A 26,201-nucleotide genomic window follows, 5' to 3' on the forward strand; every position below is an offset into this window, starting at 1 on the left:
TTTTTTTGTTAACATCTTATTCTTCTTTAAATCTGCCAAAACTTAAATGTAGTCGGGCCATCAAGACTAATAGGCTTCATATTAGCTTTAAGTACATCCCCACCATCTCCAACATAAGGTCCAGCCCCACTACCAACATCACTCGCATTCGCAGGTGCCAGCCGGCGCAGAGGCTGTTCCGCAAGTCGCGTTGCACTCGCTGCAAGCTCAGCAGCCTCCTGCGGTGTCTCAGCCGCAACCGCTGCCTGCAGCCGTCCAAGCACAAGCTCTGACTGGCGCTTCAACGCAAGCCGATCAAGAACCATCTGTTGTCGTTCAGCCTCAATTTCTTGTCGCTCAAGCGCAAGAACCTTTTCAAGGTGAGCAAACTGTGCAAGCTTATCCTCAAGCTTCTGAAGCTGTGCATCAACAACAAGCGAAAGATTGGCAGATTGATGCGCCTTTTCCCCCTCAACAAGAAGAGCTGCCCGTTCAGCAATCTTTTGTGTCAGCTCCTTTGTCTCCCCATTTGTATCAGGTAGCTTGGCCTCCTTCACAAATTCCTTCAAGGCTTTATACAGTTCTGATCCTTCTCGCTTCTTGTTCCCACCCTTAAGGCCTTCATCATTTCCATCGCGTTTTCTCTTCAGTGTATCTTTATAGCCTTGAACCAAATATGGATCCTCTATCGGTAGCTGAATAAACTTGACAATACAACTTTCCTTGTCTCGAGTACCCACATGATAAGCAATAGCCTCCCAATCGTCTTCAAACATCTCCACACCTTCCATCAACAGCAACACTTCCTGATCCGTCCACTCTGTTGCCGATGACTGTGCCTTGATGATCTTAATGAAATCAGCGCTGCTAAAGTTCGAAGGGAAAAACCCATTCTTAAAACACAGAGGGCTCAGCGTCTGCTTTGATCGTAAATTGTGATATCGTATTTTGGTAGTGTCGTCACCACATGTATAACAATTGTATGTACGAGTGTTGAGTGCACTCAGCTGGCGTTGAGATTCATCATGTAGCGCAATCGCGTCAGCCGTGGAGTCGTACAAGTTACGTCGAATATTCAGATTTGAAGACAAGTGCAATGAATTCGTCTCATCATTATCTTCCTTTTTAATTTGTACAGACGATTGTGTAGATCCGTTTGTCTTAATAAGAGCGGTGGAAGAAGATGATGAAGAAGGCGGGGATATTATTTCTCCCACTGCTGTTTCTGCTGGTGACGTGGATGTCGATGTTGTGACCGAAGTGGGATCTTCGTATACCTTTATGGGGCTTTCAGGTTCCTTACCGGATGTCTCAATGTTTTCCTTCGTTGGAATAAATGGAACAAGACCCTGTGGTGCGTCAAGTAAAATTTGAAAGTGACCTGTAAATTGTGGGCCAATTGTCGATGGTCTTGTCTCAGGATCAATCTGGTAGTTAATCAAACCCCATTGCTCCAAAAATGTGAATACTCGCATAATGGCAGCAACATCACCAGCTAAATTACGGCGACAAGCAGTGAACGTCAGGTACTCAATAGGATTGAGTCTGTAAGCATCAATCATAAAGTTGCGGTATTCAAGGTATATCTCAGGTGTCTTTGTACGGTGCTTGTCGTTAAAAAATTCGGGCAGAGACCGCTTCTCAATTTCATGTGTTTTCGAGCGATCAAACCAGGCGGCAAATGAAGGAATAATGACGCGGTACGTTTGTTTCGCAAGATATTTGCGAGCTTTATCCTCAATCTCGGCCTTGGTGTCTTGAGCCTTAACAACACGCTTGGAAATGGGCTCAAGATTAGTTTCCTCAACCTCAACATTTTCAGCTGGCTCTTCCGTGTGTTCCTTAGGCTCCTCAGATTTATCAGTCATTTCAACATCACCATCACCATCACCATCAGTAGACTTTGAAGAATTTTGAGTCGATTCCAAAGCTTCCGATTCTTTGGGTTTGTCGGTATCATTATCCTCAGTTTTGTCGGTATCATTATCCTCAGTTTTGTCGGTATCATTATCCTCAGTTTTGTCGGCTAGGTCCTCCTCAGTATTGTTATTAGTCTTTTCTTCGGTCGTTCCATTGACCTTATCATTAGCCTCATCTTCAGCCGAGTCTTCGGTTTTGTCTTCGATTTTGTCATCGGACTGTTTATCAGTCTTTTCTTCAGCTGATTCTTCAGTCGATTCTTCAATGGAATCGTTAGTCTTTTCTTCAGTCTTATCGTTTACATTGGCGGCAGTCACCTCCGCCTTATCATCTGAATTTTCATCATCCTCATTCTTAGACTTCTCTTTAAGACTTTCTTTAGAGTTCTCTTCAACCTCGTCTTCAACTTTATCATCAGACTTTTCTTCGAGTTTATCTTCAGACTTGTCCTCAGGTTTGTCCTCAGACTTGTCCTCAGACTTGTCCTCAGACTTTTCCTCGGGCTTGTCTTCAGACTTGTCTGCAATCGTATCTTCAGTAGCCTTATCTTCAGTAGGTTTATCGGCATCAGTGGATTGTTCTGATGCTTTGACTGTTGTTTCCTCAGGCTTCTTTGTTGAATCCGCTAATGGGACCTCCGACTGAGACTGTGTGGACTTTTCAGGAACTGAAGTCCCATCATTGGTCGATGATGTAGTAGTTTTGGAATCGTTCTCGTCAGCGGACATGGTTATGTATTATGTGATCGAAATGTGTGTACGTGTAATATTGGTGAACGCGCGTTTTTAATTCCAAAAAATAAAAAGTTGATTAACAAAAATAAATTTCAACCAAAAAAACAATAAAATTTAAGTAAAAAAAAAATGAAGAAAGAATGGTGAAGCCTCTGAAAGTGGATAGGCAATATAAGTGAATGAATGTTAATTTTGGACGCGACTGAAAAAAAAAAAGTAGTCAAATTTAATCTGTTAAACTCTCTGTAAAAATTTTTTTTGAGAAATTCCGAGAGGCACAAACGTGTAAAGTACAGTGCCACCGATGAAAATATTTCAAAAAAAAAAAAAAATGAAATAAAAGGAAAAACGATAACAGCCACTCACAAAAAGAATGAGTGGAAAATGTGAGTAAATACCGTGTGTTGTGGTGAAAAATAAAAAATATATAAGGTAAATAAAGAGAAAAAAAAAAGCTGTTTTGGTGATTTCCCAGTGGTGGTTTGGGATCTTTTTTTTTTTTTTGCGTTGTTGTTGTTGTTATTATTATTATTGTTTATGCTAATATATACGCATTTTCATAGTAAATTTCAGAACTCAACTCTGGACTATTTTTGTTATGCATGATATGGGAACGCGCAGTGATTAAACCATCAAATAGACTTGAAAGGCTTTATATTGAAAAGGAATCATTTTATGAATCATTTTGCATTATTTTGAATAATTTATTTTTATTAATTTTAGCTTGACTATTTCGAGTCTTTTTTGTTGAAAACCTTGAATCTATAGTTTATTTGAGCCAACTTTCTCCTCACAACCCCAACCCACATAGAGTTTTTAAAATACCATCATCTTTAAAAACTCCCAAAATCGCTTGGATTTTGTTTTTATATATTTATTCTCCGTAATATTTGTTAATTTTTTGTTTAGTTTTTATCTTTTTGATCGTTTTCTTTACCAATGTAGTATGTCTATTACGAGAAATATTAGCCACTACCTCTGCGTATACGCAAATTGGCCTATGGTGTTTTCTACCTTTGTTGGTTTTCCCCTCTCCTTTTTCTTTCACACCATAATCAAAAAAAAAAAAAAGATCCCCATCAATGTCCTTCCTCGATACAATTATTGCAAATCTACCATCTACCAACGGTCTGCTTCCCAGTTGGCTTCTGTTTGTATGTTGAATTTTTTGTATACATTGCAAACACTTGACCAATCCCTGCCCTTGTTCTCGCTCTCCATCTCACACCTTTGCATTAGATCTCTGCCGTATCCGTTTTCAACTCTGCGCAGACTTATGTCGCCGATACCAAGCTCACCAAGCGCGTGTACGAAGCTGCGCCTGAACAGGTAACTCCGCTGAGTGCACGCACGTTTGGCACATGGACCATGATGGCCTCCATGATCCGTTTCTTTGGTGCATACTATATCTCCAATCCAGCCATCTATAACATGACTATTTGGACTTTTGTCCTGGCTGGTTTCCATTTCGGCACTGAATGGCTGGTTTTTGGTACTGCAAAGCTCGGAAAGGGATTGGCAGGTCCGCTCTTCACCGTTGCCTTGACCCTTCCTTGGATGATTTTGCAAAGAGACTTTTATGTTCAGTAAATGTCAAAATAATAAACGTAAAAAATGCTTTAATTTGTCTGTAAATACTGGTCATTTTCTCTTTATATATATAAGCCGCATGTATTTTTAATACATATGATAAATATAGCCTGTACAATCATATGGCTGCTTTTTTTGTTTGTTAGGGTTGTTACCAGAGTCTACCACCTGATGTAACCTCCAGAAATCTCCGCGCTGGCCTTTAGATAAACGTTGGAATATGCCAAAAAAAAAAATGTCTGGGGATATTTCTTTATTGTACAAGGAATAAAAAAAAAAAAGCCGTTGTGAAATCTAATCAATGGCAGAAAACGACTTTTTTTTATGTTCAAAAGATGATGATTTTAATTTTTTAGGTCTTGGGCTCAATCAAAAATTTATTATTTTTTTTTTTGACTGATATGATATTGATAAAATTTGTTACTTTAGTAATTTTCGATAAGATGCCATTAACAATAAAAAATATATAAGCATGTAACATTAGGCTTTTAAATTAAAAAAAAAAGATATACTCAATATGGTGTCGCAATTTATATTGATTAATTAGTAAAAAAAATAAAAAAAAATTCATATAATCATCATATCAGTGTCATCACGCGTTGCCCTATTTTATTATTACTATTATTATTATCATCGTTGTTTTTTTTTTTAATGCTGGGTAGGATCATGGGCCTTAAGAACATCTACAACGGACCCCAATAATCTTTGGAATCCAGCCTTATCCAAGCATACAACACGAAGCTTTGTTTCAGCAGTAACAGTAGCCTGACGGGGAAGATCATTAAGCAAAGCCACCTCACCAAAGTAAGAGCCTTTGGTCAAATCCTGTACCTTACCCTCACCATTCTTTGTGACAGAAGCATTGCCATTTTCCACAATGTAAAATTTGTCACCAACATCGCCCTCCTTAATGACAACTTGGCCAGTTTCATATGTCTCTGATGACAATGCATCGGCAAGTTTGCTAAGCTGATAAGTATCCAGTGTGCTCAGAATTGGCACATCCTTAAGAAACTCGCCATACATTTTGCGTTTGGACGCCGTCTTGTCCAGCAAAATTCGGCGGAACGTCACACGGTCAAGTGCCCACAAAACACTGTCCTCAAGAGCAGTTACAGTAGCAGCACGGGGGGCATTATACATGAGCGCAAGTTCGCCAAAGGACGCACCAGGACCAGCCTTGCCCACCACCTCGTCATTGACAATGTACTGCACAGAGCCCTTTTCCACCACATAAAAATAATCACCTTCGTCACCCTGCTTGATAATGACCTCGCCCTTCTTAACACGTTTTTCATGAAGCGCGCCCAACACTCGGTGGAGCGAGTCTTCATCCAGATTATTAAACAAAAAGTTCTTAGCCACACTCTTGTTGAGACGTTCCAACTGCTCGGGGGTCAAGTTGCATGTAGGCGCCTCAATGGACGCACCCGAGAAATTGGCCGGGTTCAGAGACTCTGCAGAAACAGAAGTGCGTCGATTGGCATTGTACTGGCGCGCAGCATCAATTCCAGGACTGCCTGCCCCGCCATAAGAGCCACTAAAAAGTGATGAACCCCCGCCACTGTGAGGAGGCCGTGACGACCGTGCTGCAGAGCCAGAGCCAGAGCCACTGTCCAAGCCTCCAAAGCTAGACTTAAAGCCGGAAAAAGGACTGCTGGAAGGAGCTGCCTTGTTTTCATCTGAAGAGGTATGCAATGATTGAGCATTTGCAAGAGGTGGTGCAGTCGTAGTAGATGAGGGCGAGGCGTCGACGTGGGTGGGGTCTTCGGGGTGTTTTTCAAGGGCCATTGCAGAAAGTCAGTATATTTTGTTATAATAATTGAAGGAAGAGAGATTTGATAAAGGAAACACGAGCAATTGAAAGTAAAAAATAGAAAAGTAGAATAGAAGAGAAGAACGTATTAAATAAATAAAGTCAAGACCAAGCGTTGGATGGATAAATAAAAAGAAGGGGGAAAAAAAAGGGAAGAAGAAAGAAGCAGAAGGAGGGAGACAGGAAAAGAAGCAGCACGAGGGAATTAAGCTTTTGAGGGGTGATAATAATGGTGGCGGTGGTGGTGGTGAGATACTCACTCAGCTAACGATACTTCACAATTATCCTAAAAAAACAAATATGACTTGTTACATAAGACCTATTACTTAATATTTACAACAAACTACTTAAATTACCTTATAGTATACCTAACAATATTATAATTAAGAGCAGCATGTTGCTTCCTTCATCAAATCCTGCGTCAAGTCGCGCTTGCACAAAGGACAAATGCCCTGGCACTTCATCAGCCATTCTGAAATACAAAGATCATGAAACACATGATTGCATGGTAGCACCCGAACCCGGATATTTAGCCGGTCTTGAAAAGGCCTTACTCCAAACTCTGAAAGCCCTGTCTCAACTTTGTCCTTTCTAATATGTCGCTCCCAATCATCCTCCATTCCCAACTCTTCCTGGCAAATGGCACACACCACGCTACTACTTGAAGCCTTTATTATTTCTTCACCGTTTTTATTTTCTTTGGTGTCTTTATTTTTAGACCCAGCGGTTGTTGCTAGTATTTCTGACGTTGCGGTTTCTGTAGATAAAATGCTCGGTAACCGCCAAAGAAACCCTAACCGGGTACTAATACTACTGGCACTAGATATGTCCTCCACCACATCTCGTTGATCCCGCGGACTTTTGTCACCTTCCCGCTCACAGTCCCTCCAAAAATCACTGTCCGAAACTCCAGAACAATGCCGTGATGAATGTCCATCAGGACGTTCTTGAATTGGAGGCTGATGAATATCTTTGATGAAATTATTGGTGCTATTCGTTGCTGTTGATTTGACACCTTTATTTCCAATAAGCTCGTTAGAAGCAGGCTTTGAGATGTCACATGGTACTTCCAAAATTTCTTGAGCACCGCAATGGGCAACCACATAGTTAGGGCTTAGATTGAGCTCTGAAGGTATTGAGCTAAAAGATAGTGAACGTCTTAAATACTGTGAGCTTAATTGGAATTCATCTTGGGACAAGGTGCGTTCTTGTCTTTCCAAAATTGTGGTACTAGTGCTATCATGGGATATACTGGGTGGTCTGACCGTCATCATTTCACATGGTGATTGTGTGTCAACAAGATCATAGCTCTCATTATCACTTTGATCTCTAACTAACTCTTGCCTTTTTTTATTAATTTGTGCGTTAGTAACTTTATCTGTTGGTGCTGAAAATGCCGCTAATTCACATGTCATCGAGTTAGGGTGTTTTTTATGCAAATCGTCTTTGTTGAGCTCATTGTATTCTTCTATTTTATATTCCTCAAGACTGACTTGAGTAATGTCTTTTTCATCATCGCAATTTGTACCCTTCAATGTCTGATTCACCATTGATTTTATTTTTTTGTCTTCTTTTTTCTTTTCCATCAATTGTATTTGTAAACTTTTAAAGCTTTGCACAGGGAAATTTTCATCCATTTCCTCCAGGGTCAACTTGCGTACCTGATAATCAGGGTGGGGCTCTGTCTCTCGTACCGATTGAATCAAATATGGAAGAACGTCCAGTGGAAATTGTGAGATGTCATCAATTACTCTTTCTTCTTCCCGAGCATCTCGGTACAGAGTCTCACGAGTACTTAAGCATAAAAGAAAGCACGGATAAAAAAATGCAAATATAACCAACGAAATCAAAGATCCAATAAAGTAAAAAAGCAATTCAAAAAGGCTTATCAAAAAGGATTCAATCATTTTGTAAATTATCAAGATAAAAGATGGGACTTTAAGAAAAAATTAACTAGCAGAAATAAAATATATTACTGAAAATTATATTATTATAATTATATCTTTCATAAAATGAAAGTATCTTTGGTGATTTGGCAAGAAAAATCTTTAGTGTCTTAGATATTTTGTTTAAAGATGAAATGAGGTAAGAATTAAAAGTTAAGTTTTTTTTTTCTTCTTTATTCCAAAAAAATTTATTTTAGTTCCTTTACAATATTTAATCACTTCTTTATCAATATATTTTTTTAAATAGAATTAAATATATATATATACCCCACAAATACCTTGATAAAAAACATAGAGTAGATTAAGAACAAAATTTAAATAGCTGAAGATATTAAATAGGATAAATTGGCCTTTTTCGCTAAGCGAGAATAGATTTACATTTAATTTTTTTTCCTTATTTTTCTTACATATATGTACTTTTTTAATTTTTTTGAAACATTTTAACATCCTCTTCTTCATCACTATCATCATCGGAAGTTCCTTCCGTTTCTGTCTCTGTTTCTTGCTTTGTTAAATCAATAGCTTCCTCTTCTGGTAAATCAGGTGTTAGATCATGAACAATATCAGGATTACCGTCAGCATCATCTAAATTAACTGGTCCAAAGGACGACTGTGACAACCGTGCACTTAAACTAGTTAAATCATGCGCTTGGCTTGATCGTCTTCGTAAAGCTTGTCTTGCACGCATCTCAGCAAGACGACCAGCAGCAGGCGAAGTTCCTCGGCTTGAACTATATTCACCACTACCGCTTCTCAGTTCTTGCAGCAATTGACGAGCTCTACCACCAACATCATCAGTAACTGATGCATCTGTAGAGATGGATACATCACCGCTAGAAGTAGGAGTTGAAGAAAGATTTATGGAATCTGTACCACTATCGCTGGTGATAGATGATCTTTTTACAGGCTTTCCCTCAGTAGATAATGAGTGCTCTAAAACTTCTTCTCTATCAACTTCTGGATTGTCAAGTGTGGACTCATGCTCACCTAAGAATTGTTCAGCAACATCAAGGCTCACCACAGAATCATGTTTTTGAGATTCATCTTCTTCATCGTCCTGATGTGATATAGAAATACTCAGGGATCGTCTTTGGTCTGCAAGCGATCTTCTCGCTGCTGCACGACGTCGGGCTGATCGGGCATCACCAGAAGGCCCTGCAGCTCTAAGCTTTTCTAATAAAGTATCCATGACTTTTGTGGGCTTACCTCCAGTTGGAGAAACAGCACCAGATTCAAGTTGCTCTGATTTCTTTGGTGCTTCCGCCAGACGTTTACGAGCTTCGTAAGCCCGATTCTCTTCTTCACGCAAAATATTTTCTTTCTTGGCTTTCTTATATTCATTGACAAAAGTAGAAAACTTGGAAAAGAAAGTGGAAACAGACTGGGTATCATCAGGATCTTCACCAAAATATTTCATAAGCTTTGAAAATTCAGTGAGTGTAGATTGCAGTTGATCATTGAGTGCCTCTCTCTTTTTCCGTGCTTCTGGAAGCGCAGCAAGGACGTATGATAAAACTTGATCTTTCGGGTGAAATTTTGAAGGATCACTGAGGTTGCCAATATCAATAGACGTTTGACAATTTTTAATGGTATTCATAAACTCATTTGAATCAGCACGAAGCTGGTCAATTGAAAGCTTAGAAACTGCTATGGCATCCTTAAGTTCATCACAAAACCTTTCTAATGAAGGGAAAGAGGTGCGAACAATCTTTTCAACATAATGCAAAAATGTCATAGTATTTTTTTCATCCTTAGTAAATGCTAATCGTTGAAGAGTTCCTAGGCGGAAACCGTTGGCTTGTTTTGAAGAATCATTCATATAGTTTCCAACAGCCAAAATAATCTCAAGGACACTCTTGAAATTTTCGGATGAATGAATGCTTTCACAAGCTGCGTCAACGGCTCTAAGTTTCTAAATCAACTAGTTAGCTAAAAAAAAAACAAAATATTAAAAAAAAAACTTACAGAAACCAGATCATTATAATCACGACGATAAGTAGTGACAATTAGTAATGCACGCATTCTTGACTTCCAGTAGTGCTGAAGATTATAGCATAGCTCCAAATAAATATGATCTGCACGTGCAAGTTCCGAAGGATCCTTTTCAGGCTTATTAGGCTGCTTGCTATTTTCTCTGGTCCAATCAGTACTATACGGCTGAAAGTTTCGAGCAAGATTGTTTGTAACGTCCATCTCTTTTTTAGACAAAAACTCCAAAACATTTGTATACTGTAACACATCAGGATCACATCTTAAAATTTTAGAGACAAGTTCATCCACAGCTAAAGTGGAAAACATATGCAAGTTGATTCCGAATTGTTGGGAGACATCCCTAGTTAAGAAGGAAATCTTTTGATCTTCCTTTTTCTTCTTTCCAGCTAATCTCTTGGCTTCTCTAGCTGCAAAAATGCGTTCAACTTCATCGAAAACACCTTTATTATAGAGGTCATTAATAAGTGACCCTTCAATTGTGACTGATGCCCAAACAGTATGATCAACCTTTTCAATTTTCTCCCAATGCATCTGTTTAAGCTTGCGTTTAGGTCTATAGTTTCCAATAAATGTTTCTTTGGAAGAGATAGATGGCTTTGTAACAGGTCCCACTTTTGTACCAGAAGGCATTGGAAGAGGAGGAGCTGGAGGGGCAGGAGGTGGTGGAACTCCTGAAGGAAGAGGTGGTGGTGGAGGTGGAGGTGGAGGAGGAGGTGGTGGTGGAGGTGGAGCAGAGGAAACACCAGGAAGAGGTGGTGGGGGAGGGGGTGGAGGAGGAGGAGGAGGTGGTGGTGGTGGAGGTGGTGGAGGAGGAGGAGGAGGAGAAGATATTGGTGACAGTGTGTCTAAATTCTTTTGAACAGAAGAAGTCATAATTGCTGCAAGAAGTCCCTGTGGCATTTGAGCGACAGAAACAGGTTCTGGCTCATGTATTTCACCAGAATCATCATCTGAAGATTCATAATCTAATTCTTCTTCCTCTTCAATGTCGCTTTCACGAGGTTTCCGACTTAGTCTTCTAGATTTTCTGTGTTCCTTAATATCTAAAACCTCATGTTCCTCATCCCCATCAATGTCCTCTTCCTCTTCTATTGCAATATGGTTCATAGAATCTGTTATTGTTATGGTGGATGACGGTTCATCCTCATAAGAAGCACTGTGAGGTAAATCCAGCACAGGGACATTAATATTATCCTCTTCACTTTGTGCAGGTAGACCCAGTGGTTGAACACTTTCCTTGGACGAAACTACTGGTACTTCTGGATTTTCTGGTAAAATGACATTGGGTTTCTCAATATGAGATGTGCTGGCAACTCTTCTGCCAAGCTTTTTGCTTTTCAATGCAGAAGGAGAAAGTAAAGATGTTGATCTGTGAACTTTAGCAGTAAGTTCACCCAAAAATGGAAGACTGTGACGGGAATGGGAAGATGAAACATGTGCAGGGGGTTGAGCAGGAGTTGAGAGAGGAGCCTTAAATTTTTCATCAGAAGGCTTCTTTTCAGATTCAGTATCAGAGCTTGTGTGAGATGAAGTTCGGTCACTATTGAGCGAATTAGTCTTACTGCTATCTGTACTCATATTTCCTGAACTGAAGTCATTGAAAGACGAAGCAAAGCTATGTGATTCCTTTTGAAGTTCATCGAGACGCTTCATACGAAGCTGGCGTTGTTCATAAAGATCTGCCTTGGTAGTTTGTACATTACTAACAAACTCTGGGGCATCATTTTGCGGAGGCAGGGGTATAGATTGATTATCATGATTACTGTCAAAATTGAATGTTTCAAGCTCTCTAGCTTCAAGCTGCAAGGTCTCCATCCGATCACGAAGCTGTCGAAGTTTAGGACTCGGTTCAATTTCTGAAGCCTTACTTTCCATCTTGAGATCAATTTTCTTTCGAGCAAGCTGGGCCTCTAGCTTTCGAGCCATTTTTTCGCGGTCAATAATTCCTCGAGAGTTGGTGTCTTGGGCTTGATTCATGGCACCAGACTCCTTTAACATAATGTATAATTCACGAATTTCAAGCTCCCTGTTTTGGAGCTCCGTATAATGACTTTTCTTGAGTTCTTCGAGTTCTTCACGAAGAGATTCAGTTGTTCTTCTTTGCAAATTCAACAACTGGTTTGCCTCTTCTAACTCACGTTCAAGCTTTTCAACATACCCTTTAGAGCCAATGTTGAGTTGTTCACGCATAGAATCGCGCTCAGCACATGCCTCTGCAGCGACACGCCGATACTCTTTGGCTTCATTAAGAGCACGTTTAGCCTGATCATCGGTTTGCAGACGATCAAGAATGGATTGAACAGAAAAATGAAGAGCATTGTTTAAATTGGCATCAGGGTTTACATGATTCATAACAACGTTCGACAATATGGCATCAACAAGTTGAAACATTCTGGCACCTTCATCCGATGGATCTTCACGAACTAAAAGAAAATGCTGCATAGCCGAAACGAAGTAACCCTCCGCCGAAGTCTCCTTGACCCTAGACCATATTTCACTGACAATATCGGTAGGATTGTCCATATCTTTTATGTCTTCTTCTCGTTCAACATTTAGTAAATCTTCATAATCCAAAGCCGCCGATTCATCATATTTCTGAATCTGCTCATTTATATTATCATGATTAAATTGTAGCATTTTCGCAGCAATCCGAGGTAAACCGCATGCTTTTAACTGAGAGCGAATGTGAATCCGAACTTTCAATTCTGGTGATCCATTGACAATTACATTGACAAGAAACAGGGTAGTTAAGGAATATTCCATTAAGAGATTTTCCATTCCAACACCACCAGTTCTAAGTTCATCACTTGCACCAACAAGAGAACCCATTCTGCCACGACCATCAAGAGTCTCTTCAATACCCCGCATCCAAGACTCGAATCGACCTATATCTCCTGTTTGTACCTTAATTGTATCAAAAGCAGACAGGACTTGATGATGACCAACAGGCTCTTGCCAATGGGCCAAAAAAGTTAAAACATCAGTCACTAACTTTCTAGTCATCAACCGGGGAGAATTCAAAGATCCAACAAGAGCTGGAACGGTTTTTGCTGTTTGAAGTGCTAGATCAGCACCTTCTTTAAAATTTACCACTGCCTTAATGCATTTGACAATATCGTATTCTCTTTCCAAAGTGGCTTCAGACTTAGTTTCCCGGTGGTTAATTTGAGTGAGAACAGTAGCAAGGGCAACTTGACCTTGAGCATCCAAAAAACTTCGAACCCAGTCAACGCGCTCAGTACGTAGTGAAACCCATAAGTTACCCAAGTGACGTTGGGTAATAGTATTGTCCATGATTTTACGAACATACCATTCAGGGGTATAGTTATCTTTAGACTGTTGACCGCGCCGTTTTTGGTCTTGCACATCTGAAAGTTTGTCTTGATGAATAAGGACCCATTTCTTAGCTGGATCATAGGCCATCATTTGATCAATGACATTCCTAGGAAGACTCTTAAAATCACGTTTATTCTATAATATAATAATATATTAGTAATCGTAAAACTTTCTCAAAAACTAACATACCATTAACTCGATAAACATTTGTTCAATTTCAGCATCATCTTTGGGTTTCTGAATAACTACTTGATCCATTTTCTTAGATGATATTGATGCTGTTTCGTCTAGCATTGATATCACCGATGATCGGATTGTTGCAGCAGAAGAATTTTGACCAGAAGATGAGCGTGAGTTTGGGTGACGAGAATGTGAATGTGAATGTGAATGTGAATTATCATGATGGGAAGAATGAAATGTTCGAATAGAAGAAACGGGTGAAATGGGTGAATATGTATTATTGGTGGCGTTAGACGCTATGGGCTGAATCGAAGAGTAAGGTGAAGCATTTGATGATTTGTGGCTTCCAGAGCTACTACTTCTAGATGGAGAATGTGAAACTAGAGTTGTTGGTGTTGCCGGTGGCAAAGGTTGAGAATTATTGCATGGGTTGGCATATGGGTTATAGTGTGTTTGTGAGGCTTGTGCTGCAGCCATCTCAGTAGAGTGTGGATCTACATGTGCATTATTATATTGTGAATGAGTTCGAGGGGCCGTATTACTGTGATGCCGTTTAGGCAAAGCAGGTATAGGATTACTGATGGTTGCTTGAGGAATCAAAGATGAAGTTGATGAGCCTTCTCTTTTCAGATCTACTCCATGAGATATAATCGGATGAGAAAAGTTTGAACTTGAACCCGAACTTGAACTTGTTAAGTTAATACCTCGAGATTTGCTGCTGCTACTGCTACTACTACCACTGGCGCCTTGCTGTGATGAAGACTTATGTTTTGCCATTCTTGGAGAAGGTAGAGAAGAGTGCGGAAGAGTGGTGGTTAAAAATTATCGATTCAGTACTAAGGCTTGAGTGGATGTTATTGCTTCATATAAAACTAGGGGGTAAAGTGGAATAAAAAAACTAGAGGGGAAAATTGATCGGTTGCAATTATTTTAAAGGTGCATAATGAGAAATAACGAACTTTTACAACTAATTGATTGCACTATGATAATTCCCCTCAAGTGTTATTATTAAAAAACAGGATGATTTTATTGTGTATTGAAAAAAAAAAAAATTGATAAAAACTATAGACCACAGGTGTTAGTACAACAGCTGAAATTGAAAATCAAAACTTCATGAACAGTGTATGAAGTGGTTGAAAAATTTATCCAGCCATGCCAAACAGATATTATTATAAATGCATGGCTTGAGGGGATTAGTGATTCTCAGTAAAAGGGAATAAAATTAAAAGCAAAAGTAAAAGTAAAAACTATGCTAAACTCAAGTGATGCAAAGGCTTTTTACTTATTTTCTATTTCTATAATAGTATACGTACCTCAAATTAAGGCAAGAACAAGTAAAAAAATACAAGGTTCAAATATTAATAAATATGTATGAAATATAAAACAAAAAAAAGAAAAAGAGAAAGAGAAAAAATGACCTATGAAAAATGACGGTCAAAATGCTGATTTGATTGAAGACTCAGGAGTTTGTGTGAACTTTGGTGGGATAGTGTGATTTTGGAGGAGTCGGGATGAAAACAATATGAGAAAAAAAGCAATAAGGAAAATTGATTGTAACATGTGTGTTACAGTAATATTACATTTCGGAGGTACCGCTAAGTATTTACTTTGTTAAGGCTAAAATCCGAATTGACGCCGCTGGCTGATGACCACCAAAAATGATAAGACCACTGTATTTCACTAAAATGCCTGGTAATAAAATACTTTGTGAGCAAAACTTGGTACCATAGGTTCTCTACCAGTATTTCTGCCAGGAATATATTTTTTTATTTTACAAAGCCTGACAGTTCTTTGAGCTCGGCCAATTACCACCAGTATTAACGAGAGCCAGCAATAATTGCTTTATTGTCTCTAAAGAGTAACGAAATAGAATTTATTTTATTTTTTTTTTTTTGAAAGCAATTTCATTTGCACTAACACCTTTAAAGGTGTTCATTTCAATTTGAAATCCTAATCGAAATTGAATCTTAACCTGAATTCAAAAAAAAAGAAGACGATGAATGAGGATTTTCAATCCATATTTTCAGGCGTTAAATGAACTAAAAAATGTACTTTCTACATACAAAATATTTCTTAAAATTGCTTAAAGAACAAAACTTTTATCATTTAAATGATGTAATTTGTTACATATATAAGAATTTCGATGATTGACATGGTCATCCATGCTTTTTGAGAATTTTTGTAGTCTATTGAAATTCTTTTCCTTCCTCTAAACATTGATATGTTTATGCAATAGTACTTCTCATTGCCCAGAATTATAAATTTAATATAAATTTAATATTGTTATCCATAAAAATAAACATACAATAGCCACTTTTTTTGTGTGTAGCCTCTGATAGGCCAACCCTCATAGGATATGCGCGGGATAGGAGAGACTAAGGGCTTCATCTCTGGGGGAATTTTGTTTTCAAAGTAAAAGCCAAACAAATATTACAAGGACGTAAGCAACAATCTTTATCAGACCTTCTAAAATGATTGTAATTTATCGTATTAAGCTTATTTTATCTATACTTTCATTTCTAAAAAAATGCCTATTAAAGTTAAGTGTTGATTTTCAAACAAAATATGTTTAAATCAATACTTTTAGAACCAACGGGTGATAAAAATTATGAATGCGATACTGTGGAATTTCCTCCTGAAGATTGCTTCTTCTTTGAATTATTTTTGGGCTTATTGCTTGGTGTAGACATCTTCTTATGCTTGCGAGTGTCATTACGGTTAAGCTTGGTCGGATCACGGGTACCTTTTCCACCTTCCCAGAAACCTGTTTCTTTTGTTTGAAATTCATACCGACAATAAAAACAGACGTTAGAAATGTTTTGCTCTCGAGAACAATGGCCACAAATAATTCTCGTGGCATGTTCGTTAGGATGATCTTGATCAGCATCATGACATTTACCACAAGGATAAACCTTTCCACAGCAAGAAAAACGATACCACCGTTTCGATTTTCGATAGTGAGAGCATGAACCATCATTAGGTAATGGAGAGCCACTAACAATTCCAAGTTTCTGCTTTCCTTCATCACTTCTTTTGATAACTCGAACACCTTCTAAAACCTTTGAAGAAAGTACATCTTCCGAAACTTTTTCAAACTGAATATCATCAAGCTGCAAAATCAATCTAATATGACAAGAGCGACAGTTCATGGTGGCTTTCTTTGATTTCTCAATTCGTCTAAAAGGACTATCATTAAGAGGTGTTGCACAATTTTCGCATGTAGGAATAAAGGTACTGGCAAGCATGTCAAAAGGTGTGCATCCGGAAAACTCCAAGTAACCAGCAACAGGTGGTTGAGAAAAATTTCCATTTAAATGAATAAGATTTTTCCGAAAACATACCGCTAATGTAGCCTTACATTTTGAGCATTCCTCAGCGATCGGTTTAGAATCACGTCCATAAGGACCAGAAGTAACATTAAGAAAATCATTTTGAGAGCTGCATCTATCACATTTGACAACCATGTTGACAAACTGTGATTCTAAAATTGCAATATTTTTCATCGAAAGCCCTGGAAGAAGTAGTGCGACGCCACGAGGTACCAAATTCGGCACTTCTTTCAAATCATCTAATGGTATTTCCATATTCGGTTCAAATTCTTCCCCTTCTTCAATTATTTCATCGGTGTTATTGATAGCGATATTGTCAGAGATTTTAATCGTGTTTTCAGGGATAGTGTTAATTTGGGCGGAAGTAGGATTTAAACCCATAAGAATTCTGCGTGCTTTATCTTGAACTTCGGAAAGTTTCAAGGAATTAAGATCCAACTTTTCAATTTTTTCTTCATTCTCCTTGAGCTCGGGTATATAATTTTCCTTATTTTGGATAACATCATCCAAGTACTCTAAGTAATCTTCTCTAATTAGTTTCCCGAGTCTGGAGATTAAAAAGTTAACATGTGTCAGCAATGTCCAGTCCGTGTGTCTTTCTGCATTTCTGTTAAAATTTCTTTCGACTGTTAATGTAGGAAACTTATTGGAATTATTTTCAGTCTCAGATCCACAAGAGCTGGTAATTATAATAGAGCAGGGTTCCAAATTATAAGCTTGTGGAACTTGTAACATAAAATTAAAAGTATTGGAAAATTCATGAGGGAGTAGACTGGAAAATAGTTCTGGATCTGGTGCATGTGACGGTTGCAATATGATATTATAAATGGATTCACGTTCATCAGTGCTCATCATACTAATAACATCAGGACCCAGACGATGAATTAACTGAGCAACTTGAGTACTTCGTGCCTGTTTGATTTCAGGAGGAACAATAATCGTTTTTTTTACAAAAGTTTCAGGAGCAGCTGAATATGATTCACTTACTTCTTTTTCTGGCTCTTGTATTGAAGAAGCTTTTGAACTGGCAGAACCTGGCTTAGATTTATATTTGACAATTTTAATAGTCTGTCGTTTTTCTTGCTTTAAAAAAAACTCAAGTTTTTTATCTAGCTCGTTTATCAAATCCAGTAAAGTTTTTTTGCCCAAGCTAGATCTTGCCATATCTCGAAATCCAAGATCAACGTTCACAGAAAATCCTTTAGGAATGTCGGAATTTGTGACTGTGATGAGAGGAGGATCTCTTGGATAGCTGATCGGAACAAATAAGTCGAATTCAAGGTTACTAATATCAAAGGGAAAATCAGGGTCGGATGGTCGCAAAACCATCGAAAATTTTGAGGAGTCTAGTTCATCTTCAATTATATTAGGAAATCCTTTTTTCAGTTGCTCTAATTCATTGGAACGTGGGCTATGATTTTTAGGGTTTTTTCTTTGTGGTTTCTGAACAACACGAGAAGGATCGGCTCTATTAAATCGCTGGGTTACTCGAGTTTGATTGTTACGTGAACTTTCTGGCAATGATCTAGTTTCGTCGTTAGAAATATTGTTCATCTGTTCAGGATTTTTGGGCTTTCGAGTTCGATGGCGGCGGCGCTGCTTATTATGACTTTGCTGCGATGGCTCTTGAGAAGATTCACCTTGTGAGGCAGAAGCAAGAGATTGACTATTCTCCATAGTATTAATGTCACAAAATTATAAATTTTTATAGATATCTGGTATATTTCAAAATTATTCAAAGATTATGTCTTCCTTATATACAGTAATGAAATCTTCTAAAGCTTGTGTGTGTGAAAACCAAATTGATGACAGGTTCTGAATCATTTCCACTCATTGTGCCAGAAAAATTATAAAATATTAACCACGTGACACTTAAAAATTTTAAAAGGTAGTTTGCGGCTCGTAATAATTTGATAATAGATTATTTCCACCCACTATGCTTACAAAAATGTTACTTAGCGCTATGGAATTCAGTCAGTTCAAGACAAAAGGATTCTTTTTCCCAATATGGGGTTTCCATTAATATCATAAATTAAAAACATTTCAAAGTTAGTTAAATTTTAAAGATAATTCATCTAATTGCTCTTCCCTCAAATTTTTTTTTTTTTTGAACTGTTTAATTATTACAGAATCAAGTGGTACTTAAGCTGGATACAGGGTTGATGTTCCATTTTTGCTACGTTTTTAAGTATTCAATTCAAACACAATTCAAATCGTCTGTCAACTTGGCTAACCAAAAATGAATAGCTGAAGGAAACTAAACCAGCTAAAAATTATTTAATTATTTAAAGACAAAATGATTTCAAAAAAAAAAACAAAAAAAAAACAAATAAAATTAAAGATGGACTACGACAAACATTTAAAAAGCTCAAAAAATATTCTATTAACTATAAATGGGAATTTGATTCATTGAAATTTAATATAGTGGATTGAGGTTGGTAATATCTAGAAATTTCTAGATATATATTTATTGTCTATTGACCAATATTATTAAAAATCGAAATGCAATCTGAAAATAAAAAAATAATATTAAAATTAAACGTTGATAAGACAAATTCTATAGTGAGACCAAAGATTACAGGAGTAGAATGAAAGTATAGGAGTGTAATAAAAAAATGAGAAAAAAGAGACACGATTGTCGGTCAAAAACAATGCGGAACAAATCGATGATGAATGCAATGTGTTTAATATGATTATGTTAGGCCTACAGCCAAACCCACAATCAAGCCCGCAATGGCAGCTACAAATAGTATAATAGCTAAAACCAAAGCAATAATTTTTGTCCGTTTAGAGACTTTGCCAATAGCTTTGTCAAAAACTCCACATGCTAAAAGCAGCCAAAATAATGGAAACAGTGCAAAAGCAAACAAAAGAAACCATTCTAGCATGGGTGGACATAAAACATTTCCATATTCATCAATGACTTCATTTTTTTCGCCAAATTTTTCCGAGCGCTTTTCTGTTATGACATTAGCAGCTCGCGCCGTCGCAGCAAGATTAGCATCGTCTTCATTAGAAAGATTAATTCCAGAAAATGTATGTCGACTCAAATCAAAGTCTCTAGAATTCTTTCGAAGCATGGCAGGCTGAGGTCGTGGAATAGGCGCATCTGGGGGTGCAATGGTAGGAGGCAAATTAGGGAGAATGGCGCTACTAGCTGCATCCTGAACTGCAAAAACAGGGACAGGTGATACTTTAGTTGTCACAATCATCTCCTCTGGCTCTGTAACATTGACGCTCCCCATAACGGTATTTTCGTAATTTTCAAAATCTTCATGAATATCATCTGCCGTGGACACTAAAGATTGACGAAGTGAAGAATTTGATGGATGAGACCGTAGCATTGATTGCATTAAATTTTGTGTGTTCAACAAATAACTGGATAAACTGGAAGTTGATGATTGAGAATGTTGGCTTGACTTGCTGAATCGTTGAGAATTTCGCGAGCTTCGTGAGTTTCGCGAAGTACGGGAATGCCGTGAAATGGCAGAGTGCTGGGAGTAACGAGAATTTTTAGAACTTGCTCGTGATTCTCTAGTTGGAGTTTCAAAATTATTTCCGCTTCCGTTATTTTTGTTAAAAATGGTATTGTATGTATCTGTGTTATTATTGATGTCAACATTGCTGATGGTATTGAGAGCAAAGGTCGGGCTTACTGACTTATTCGGAGAGCTATTGCGTGCCATAGGTGGTGAACTAGGAAACTCAATATTACGAGGCGAGTTGCGTAGTGAATTCACACCTAATTTATCATTAGAGTGCTTTCTAATAACGTGTCTATTAATATTAGGCAAAGACTTAGACCTAGACTGGTCTTGGTAAAAATCGTCAACATCTTTCCGTTCCATGAGAGAGACTAATGAACTATCATTGAAACGCACGAACTTTAAGCTACTAGAAGAATTAGCGTTCCCGCTTCCAGGTTTTGTTGGAGAAGGAGGAGAATTGCTAAGATTGTTTGCTGGTGTATTGGTATCCAGCTTGGTGTTGAACAACAAGTTATTGCTTGGGTATGTAAATGGGTTTTGTAGAGCAGTTGCAGCAAAAAAGGCTTGGGGGGTGGAAGAAGAAAAAATCGCGGCGTCATCTAAAAAAAAATTATTGTTTATTTTTTTTGCAGTGTTTGAGTTGTATGTGGTAGTATTGTTGTTTATTATCTGTAAAGGGAAAGAGTTTTCTTCAAGCTCTGTGCTATTTGGGTCCGAAGTTGTTACAAAAGCTGAAATCGGTTGGTAAAGAAATTTAGCTTTTTCTGCTGTGTCGGGTGAGGAAGTAGCAGAAAGTTTTCCAGGCATTTGAGAGTTTCGGTAGGGAAACTTAGAAAAAGAGTCTATGTTTGGGGAAGAATAAACAGGGACTTGGACAACAGAGCTTTTCAGATTACCAGAACCGGGTGTAGTCTCAGATTGTGTAGCATCTGGAGAAAAATTCATGCCATCTTTATTGTAAATATCATTTTCAATGTTACTACCAGGACTAGAAGGATCATTTTCATACAAGGAATCGCTTTTGGGTGAAACAGTATCTGAAAAAGAGGAGCGAGATCTATAGACATGGTGCATATTTTTGCGAGCAGGATGAACAATTGCCTGGGGTATTGTATCGCTATAACATGAAGTTTCTGACAACAAGGAACTTCGAACGGGCCTAAAAGATTCACTCTCACCCTTTAAAGATTCTTTTGGTATTGGGGGGCAAGACACACTTGGTGGTAAATTTGGAGCATGAGTCTTATTGTTGATGATCTCCTCGTTAAATTTAAAGTTGGGATTATGAGGCAAGTCCGAGTTTAATCTTTCAGTCTTTTCATGGTCTGGAGAGGCTTCCTCAAAGTTATTAACTAGAACAGAATTTTGATCCTGCATTTTTAAATGTGGGGAATCTTGGACGTATCGGCGAGATCGAATTGAATAAGGAGAGTGACCAGATAAGTTACTATCATTAAAATCAAAATCAAAATCAAATTCTGAAGGTGAACCTGAAATTGATGTTAAATTTGCATTTGTAGAAGAAAAACTAGTTGAGTTACTGAGGGTTGAATTCAAGGCATTACTTGTATTAGAATCCGAGGCAACCAGCGTCTGATTCAAATATCCAGAAGATAATGATTTAGCTACTGATTTACTTGAGGCGCTCAATGGTATTGACGTGAAAGCCGTTTTTTCATCTGAGAGAGACTTTTGGTGAATTTGCCAAGGTGAACGTGTATTATCAAAATTGTCATTAAATACAAAATCCTGGCTGTTGCTTGATGCTATTTTTGAATGTTTTGGAGTAAAATGTGACCCAAGTTTTTTCGCATCGTAAAAATCAGTATGGTGGAGTGTTGGTGAAGATGATTTTACCTTTCGTACCGATTGAGGTGTATGCAACAGCGATTCCTCGGGTTTAGTTGATTTCGGTGACGGCACATTAGCAATAGAAGGATCAACACTATTTGGTTGGCTAATAATTTCTGAAAAAGCTGAGTTAGTTGAATTTCCAGCTGCAAGTTTTAAATCAGACGAACTTTTATGCAAATGAAAATCCGGTAGAGATTTTAAAGAAAAATCAAAAGAATTATTGGATTCAATAGTATTAGGTAAGATACTACCATCGGTAGTGCTTTGGCTGCTGAGAGAACATGAATCTATATCAGCACTAGATGAACTAAACTGAGTAACTGTTGTTCCATTACTTTTCTGAGTCGGGCGATCCGATACCTCTGATTCAACTTGTTGCGTATTCTGTAAAAGATGACTTGGAAGAAGAGTTTGTCTGCGATCGTCTTGTGTACTGGTAGAGAACCGGGGTTCAGAGTTTTGACTTAATTTAACTGGATTGGGAGAGTTATCATTAGTAGAAAAAGAGTCTTTTTTTGAAGTTGCTGCTATAGCCGGAATTTCATGGTCAGTAACTGTACTGATTGATAATGCACGACTGTGACGGCTGAAATCTGGTTCTAAATCATCTTCTGCAGCACTTTCATAGGCTGAAAAAGAGAAGGCATAACTGGCAGTACTTGCAACAGAAGCTCTGGATAAAGGAAGTTGATTTGAGTGTGCTTGAAACCGAGACTGTGGTTCGATGTTTTGTGGCGGAGAGTTAGTGAAAACTTCGTTCTCATTGCTATGGTTAGAGCCCTCTTCAGCAGAATAAAAAGAATCAGCTGAAGACGTGATATCTGTTCCTATTGACACGTATGACGGAGAAGGAGCATGATGTGAATAGCGATAGATATTGCTATCGTTGCTGGCGCTAGTATCCATAATCAGGTTGTGATTGAAAATGCTGAGTTTTCAAAAGTCTCATGAAGAGGCAAGAAAAAGTTTTAACAGAAAAAAAGGGGATAAAAAAAAAAGACGCGTCGAAAGTTTGAATATCAAACTAGTGACTAGTCAAGACCGTGTATGGAAAAGGGTGATATGAAAAAAAATTCTTGAAAATAAGGAGCTTAGATATCTTATGAAGATAATTCTAAAAAAAATTAGAACCAAACCTTTACCTGAAGGTTGTATCCAAACTTGTCATTAAAAAAGAAAAAAATGTGAAATGTAAAATTTGAATGAGTGCCTTTTTTCTGCGGACAATTATTTTGTAAACAAAAATGTAGATGTATGCATTAGGCCTAACTAGGACGGCTGAACCGGGCTCAGCTATTCAACAGTGACTTTCACAATGCAACAACATGATATATAGAAAAGCACTAAAACGCCGACATTCACTAACCAAAGCTGTTATTTTCATTTGTTTTCTCAAAAAAGATTGTATTATGTATGCTATATCTGCAATATGATGACGATGATACACGCTGACGCGTAATAAATGCAGCCTCATGTTCAACCCCTGTGTTATGATTTTTGAAAAGGCTGAGTGATGCTTTGACCCTGATCGATAACATGATAGATGATCGAGTGAAGTATTGGTAACCGTTTTATAGGTCTGGTACAAATAGAGTTCATTATAATGAACTCTGAATCACCATGAGATGCCTTCGTTATGAGTTAAACATCAACCTCCTGTCATTCCGACAATTTTGATCTGTCTCAGTTACTGAACAGGGCTTTGTTTTGAAATCAAATCAACTCCTCTCATTATTTATAATTTTATATTTAAACTATGAAAAATAAATTTATTATTATCATCTTTATTTAAGTATTCCTATTAAACAATTAAAAAGTATTACTGATTTAATACAGATAATAACTATAAGCTTGTAAGCTGCCAAATAACAAAATGCTTAAGAAAGAAATTGAATACTTGTCAATATATCAATGTTCTTAAGTTATGCTAAGATGCTATCATTTTATTCACATGTACCGAAACCTAAGATGGAGTAACAAAAATAAGGGCAAAAGCATACCAAATTGTTATGTGTTTTAGTATTCTAGGCTGAATAGTAGGGTGTCTGCGCTAGTTAAATTAGACTGGAATGAAGAACCTGAAAAGTGGAGCATTCTTTCCTATTTGAGATAATAGACTTTTGCTGCATTCCAATGAAGTCAACATAATAGTTTTTTTAAGGACAAAATAATACCGTCCATACCCTTAATTGATTGAAAAAATCCTTCTACGAATATTATTTTCTTTTCATTAAACGGCTTTAATAAAAAATAAAAAATAAAAAATAAAAAATAAAAAAGCATTCTTTCGTTAAGATCAGATTTCAAATTTCCAAGGTCAACAATCAAAGGATCAAAGACAAATTTTCTTTATATATATGTGAATGTGATTATGTAATTTATATAGTGAGGCAGACGCATACAGCAAATATTTGTTACACGAATGACTTTATTGTAATAAACATCTTACAAAGAACGTTTATGTAGATTCACCAAAAACTCTAGTTTTCAACTGTCCAGACATAGAATAGAACATTGTATATTTAATAGGATTAATTAAGCATATCTTAAGCCATTTTTCTCAACTATCGCATTTATTTTATTGTTATTCTTGTTCTGATTTAAACTCAAATGGTCAAACTAAACGTCGGAGTTCTTCAACTTAATCCCAGGATAGGAAGTGTAAAGGCAAATATTGAACAGGCAAATACTATACTAGCCAGTCATGGATATCTTACTCCATTAACAAATATAACAAATGGTGTAAAATCGCATGTGCCACGAAGTAAACTCGATCTTTTAATTCTTCCTGAGCTCGCATTTACTGGCTACAACTTTAAGTCACCTCTAGAAATCAAACCGTATCTAGAACCTACCACATCTGGTGTATCAACGGAATGGGCTAAGCAAACTTCACGCGCATTAGGTTGTCATGTTCTTGTCGGATATCCAGAAAAATATTTCAAAAAAGTTCAATCAATACACGAGACATCTTTCCCCACAAATATAACATCAAAAATATCAAACAAATTGAGCGGTAATGAATTAACACCAACCCTAAATGATGACCATGATTACACTGTTTATAATTCAGCAGTAATGGTTTCACCAACAGGATCTGTACTGTTCAATTATAGAAAGTCATTTTTGTATGATGCTGATGAAACATGGGGCTGCTCTGAGTCTCCTACCATGAAAAATGGACCCGATAGTCCTGACGTTTTTCCTTTAACCGGTATCATTATGATTGATCAAAAAAATGAGACCGGTAGCACGGTTGATCAATTAAATAATAGAGAAAGTTTACCAAAAATACCCCTTAAAGTCCAGGTGGGCATTTGCATGGATCTGAACCCTTATAAATTTCAATCTCCATTTTCAAATTTTGAATTTGCGCATGCTGCTATACACAATGATGCTTCTCTTATTTTGTGCCCAATGGCCTGGCTACACAGTAAGTCGCCAGACATTCCTAAACAAAGTGAATTTGACGGTACCCCAGAAGCTTACGATAAACAACGAAAAGAGAAGCTTCATTCTATTGAAAACAATTTCAATAACGACCCCAGTTCAGCAGATATGAGCAATGTTAATTACTGGATACATCGCATGTCGCCTTTGTTTCGCGATGAGTACTTAAGTTCTCGAGAAAAAACAACGTACAAGCATAAAAAAATTCTAATGGCTACATGTAATAGATCGGGAATTGAAGATTATACGGCTTATGCAGGATCTAGTAGCATATATGTGTTCAACGAAGACAAAAAGATTGGTTATTATGGATCACTGGGCCAGGGTGAAGAATCTTTAATGGTTTGTGAAGTTGAAGTGGATGAATAACAAAACTCAACTCATTAACTAAGAAAATATAGCGATTTTTAATGAATTATGATAAAAATTATTTGTTTTTACTGTAGATTATATACAGTCATTGGAATTTAATCTCAAAACTTGAAGTCGAGAGAAAGACGATGAATGAAGATTTTCAATCCATATTGTCAAGAATTAAATGAACTAAAAGACGTACTATCTACATATAATATATTTCTTAGAATTGC

At 37.4% G+C, this 26,201-nt stretch overlaps 8 protein-coding genes across 8 annotated transcripts; 2 read left to right on the top strand and 6 right to left on the bottom strand.

The window, feature by feature from the left end:
- Positions 1–26: 26 nt before the first annotated feature.
- Positions 27–2,627, bottom strand: SAPINGB_P003580 (uncharacterized protein; the record flags this gene model as incomplete). The annotated part of the gene is made up of 1 exon (XM_031998297.1): positions 27–2,627. The coding sequence occupies one exon, from the start codon at positions 2,625–2,627 to the stop codon at positions 27–29; it is 2,601 nt and encodes an 866-aa protein (XP_031854188.1).
- A 1,088-nt stretch (positions 2,628–3,715) lies between these two features.
- SAPINGB_P003581 (uncharacterized protein) lies at positions 3,716–4,223 on the top strand (the record flags this gene model as incomplete). Its single annotated transcript, XM_031998298.1, has 2 exons — positions 3,716–3,787; positions 3,873–4,223. 2 exons carry the CDS (start codon positions 3,716–3,718, stop codon positions 4,221–4,223), a joined length of 423 nt encoding a protein of 140 aa, XP_031854189.1.
- Positions 4,224–4,871: 648 nt separating this feature from the next.
- On the bottom strand, positions 4,872–6,014 carry SAPINGB_P003582 (uncharacterized protein; the record flags this gene model as incomplete). Its single annotated transcript, XM_031998299.1, has 1 exon — positions 4,872–6,014. The coding sequence occupies one exon, from the start codon at positions 6,012–6,014 to the stop codon at positions 4,872–4,874; it is 1,143 nt and encodes a 380-aa protein (XP_031854190.1).
- A 408-nt stretch (positions 6,015–6,422) lies between these two features.
- Positions 6,423–7,589, bottom strand: SAPINGB_P003583 (uncharacterized protein; the record flags this gene model as incomplete). Its single annotated transcript, XM_031998300.1, has 1 exon — positions 6,423–7,589. One exon carries the CDS (start codon positions 7,587–7,589, stop codon positions 6,423–6,425), a length of 1,167 nt encoding a protein of 388 aa, XP_031854191.1.
- Positions 7,590–8,406: 817 nt separating this feature from the next.
- Positions 8,407–14,270, bottom strand: SAPINGB_P003584 (uncharacterized protein; the record flags this gene model as incomplete). The annotated part of the gene is made up of 3 exons (XM_031998301.1): positions 8,407–9,897; positions 9,951–13,448; positions 13,503–14,270. 3 exons carry the CDS (start codon positions 14,268–14,270, stop codon positions 8,407–8,409), a joined length of 5,757 nt encoding a protein of 1,918 aa, XP_031854192.1.
- A 1,829-nt stretch (positions 14,271–16,099) lies between these two features.
- SAPINGB_P003585 (uncharacterized protein) lies at positions 16,100–18,499 on the bottom strand (the record flags this gene model as incomplete). Its single annotated transcript, XM_031998302.1, has 1 exon — positions 16,100–18,499. One exon carries the CDS (start codon positions 18,497–18,499, stop codon positions 16,100–16,102), a length of 2,400 nt encoding a protein of 799 aa, XP_031854193.1.
- A 1,016-nt stretch (positions 18,500–19,515) lies between these two features.
- Positions 19,516–23,070, bottom strand: SAPINGB_P003586 (uncharacterized protein; the record flags this gene model as incomplete). The annotated part of the gene is made up of 1 exon (XM_031998303.1): positions 19,516–23,070. One exon carries the CDS (start codon positions 23,068–23,070, stop codon positions 19,516–19,518), a length of 3,555 nt encoding a protein of 1,184 aa, XP_031854194.1.
- A 1,704-nt stretch (positions 23,071–24,774) lies between these two features.
- On the top strand, positions 24,775–25,983 carry SAPINGB_P003587 (uncharacterized protein; the record flags this gene model as incomplete). The annotated part of the gene is made up of 1 exon (XM_031998304.1): positions 24,775–25,983. The coding sequence occupies one exon, from the start codon at positions 24,775–24,777 to the stop codon at positions 25,981–25,983; it is 1,209 nt and encodes a 402-aa protein (XP_031854195.1).
- Between the last annotated feature and the right edge of the window lie 218 nt (positions 25,984–26,201).

The sequence above is a fragment of the Magnusiomyces paraingens genome, assembly GCF_902498895.1.
Source record: "Magnusiomyces paraingens strain CBS 517.90 genome assembly, contig: contig3, whole genome shotgun sequence".
Classification (NCBI taxonomy): Eukaryota; Fungi; Ascomycota; class Dipodascomycetes; order Dipodascales; family Dipodascaceae; genus Magnusiomyces; species Magnusiomyces paraingens.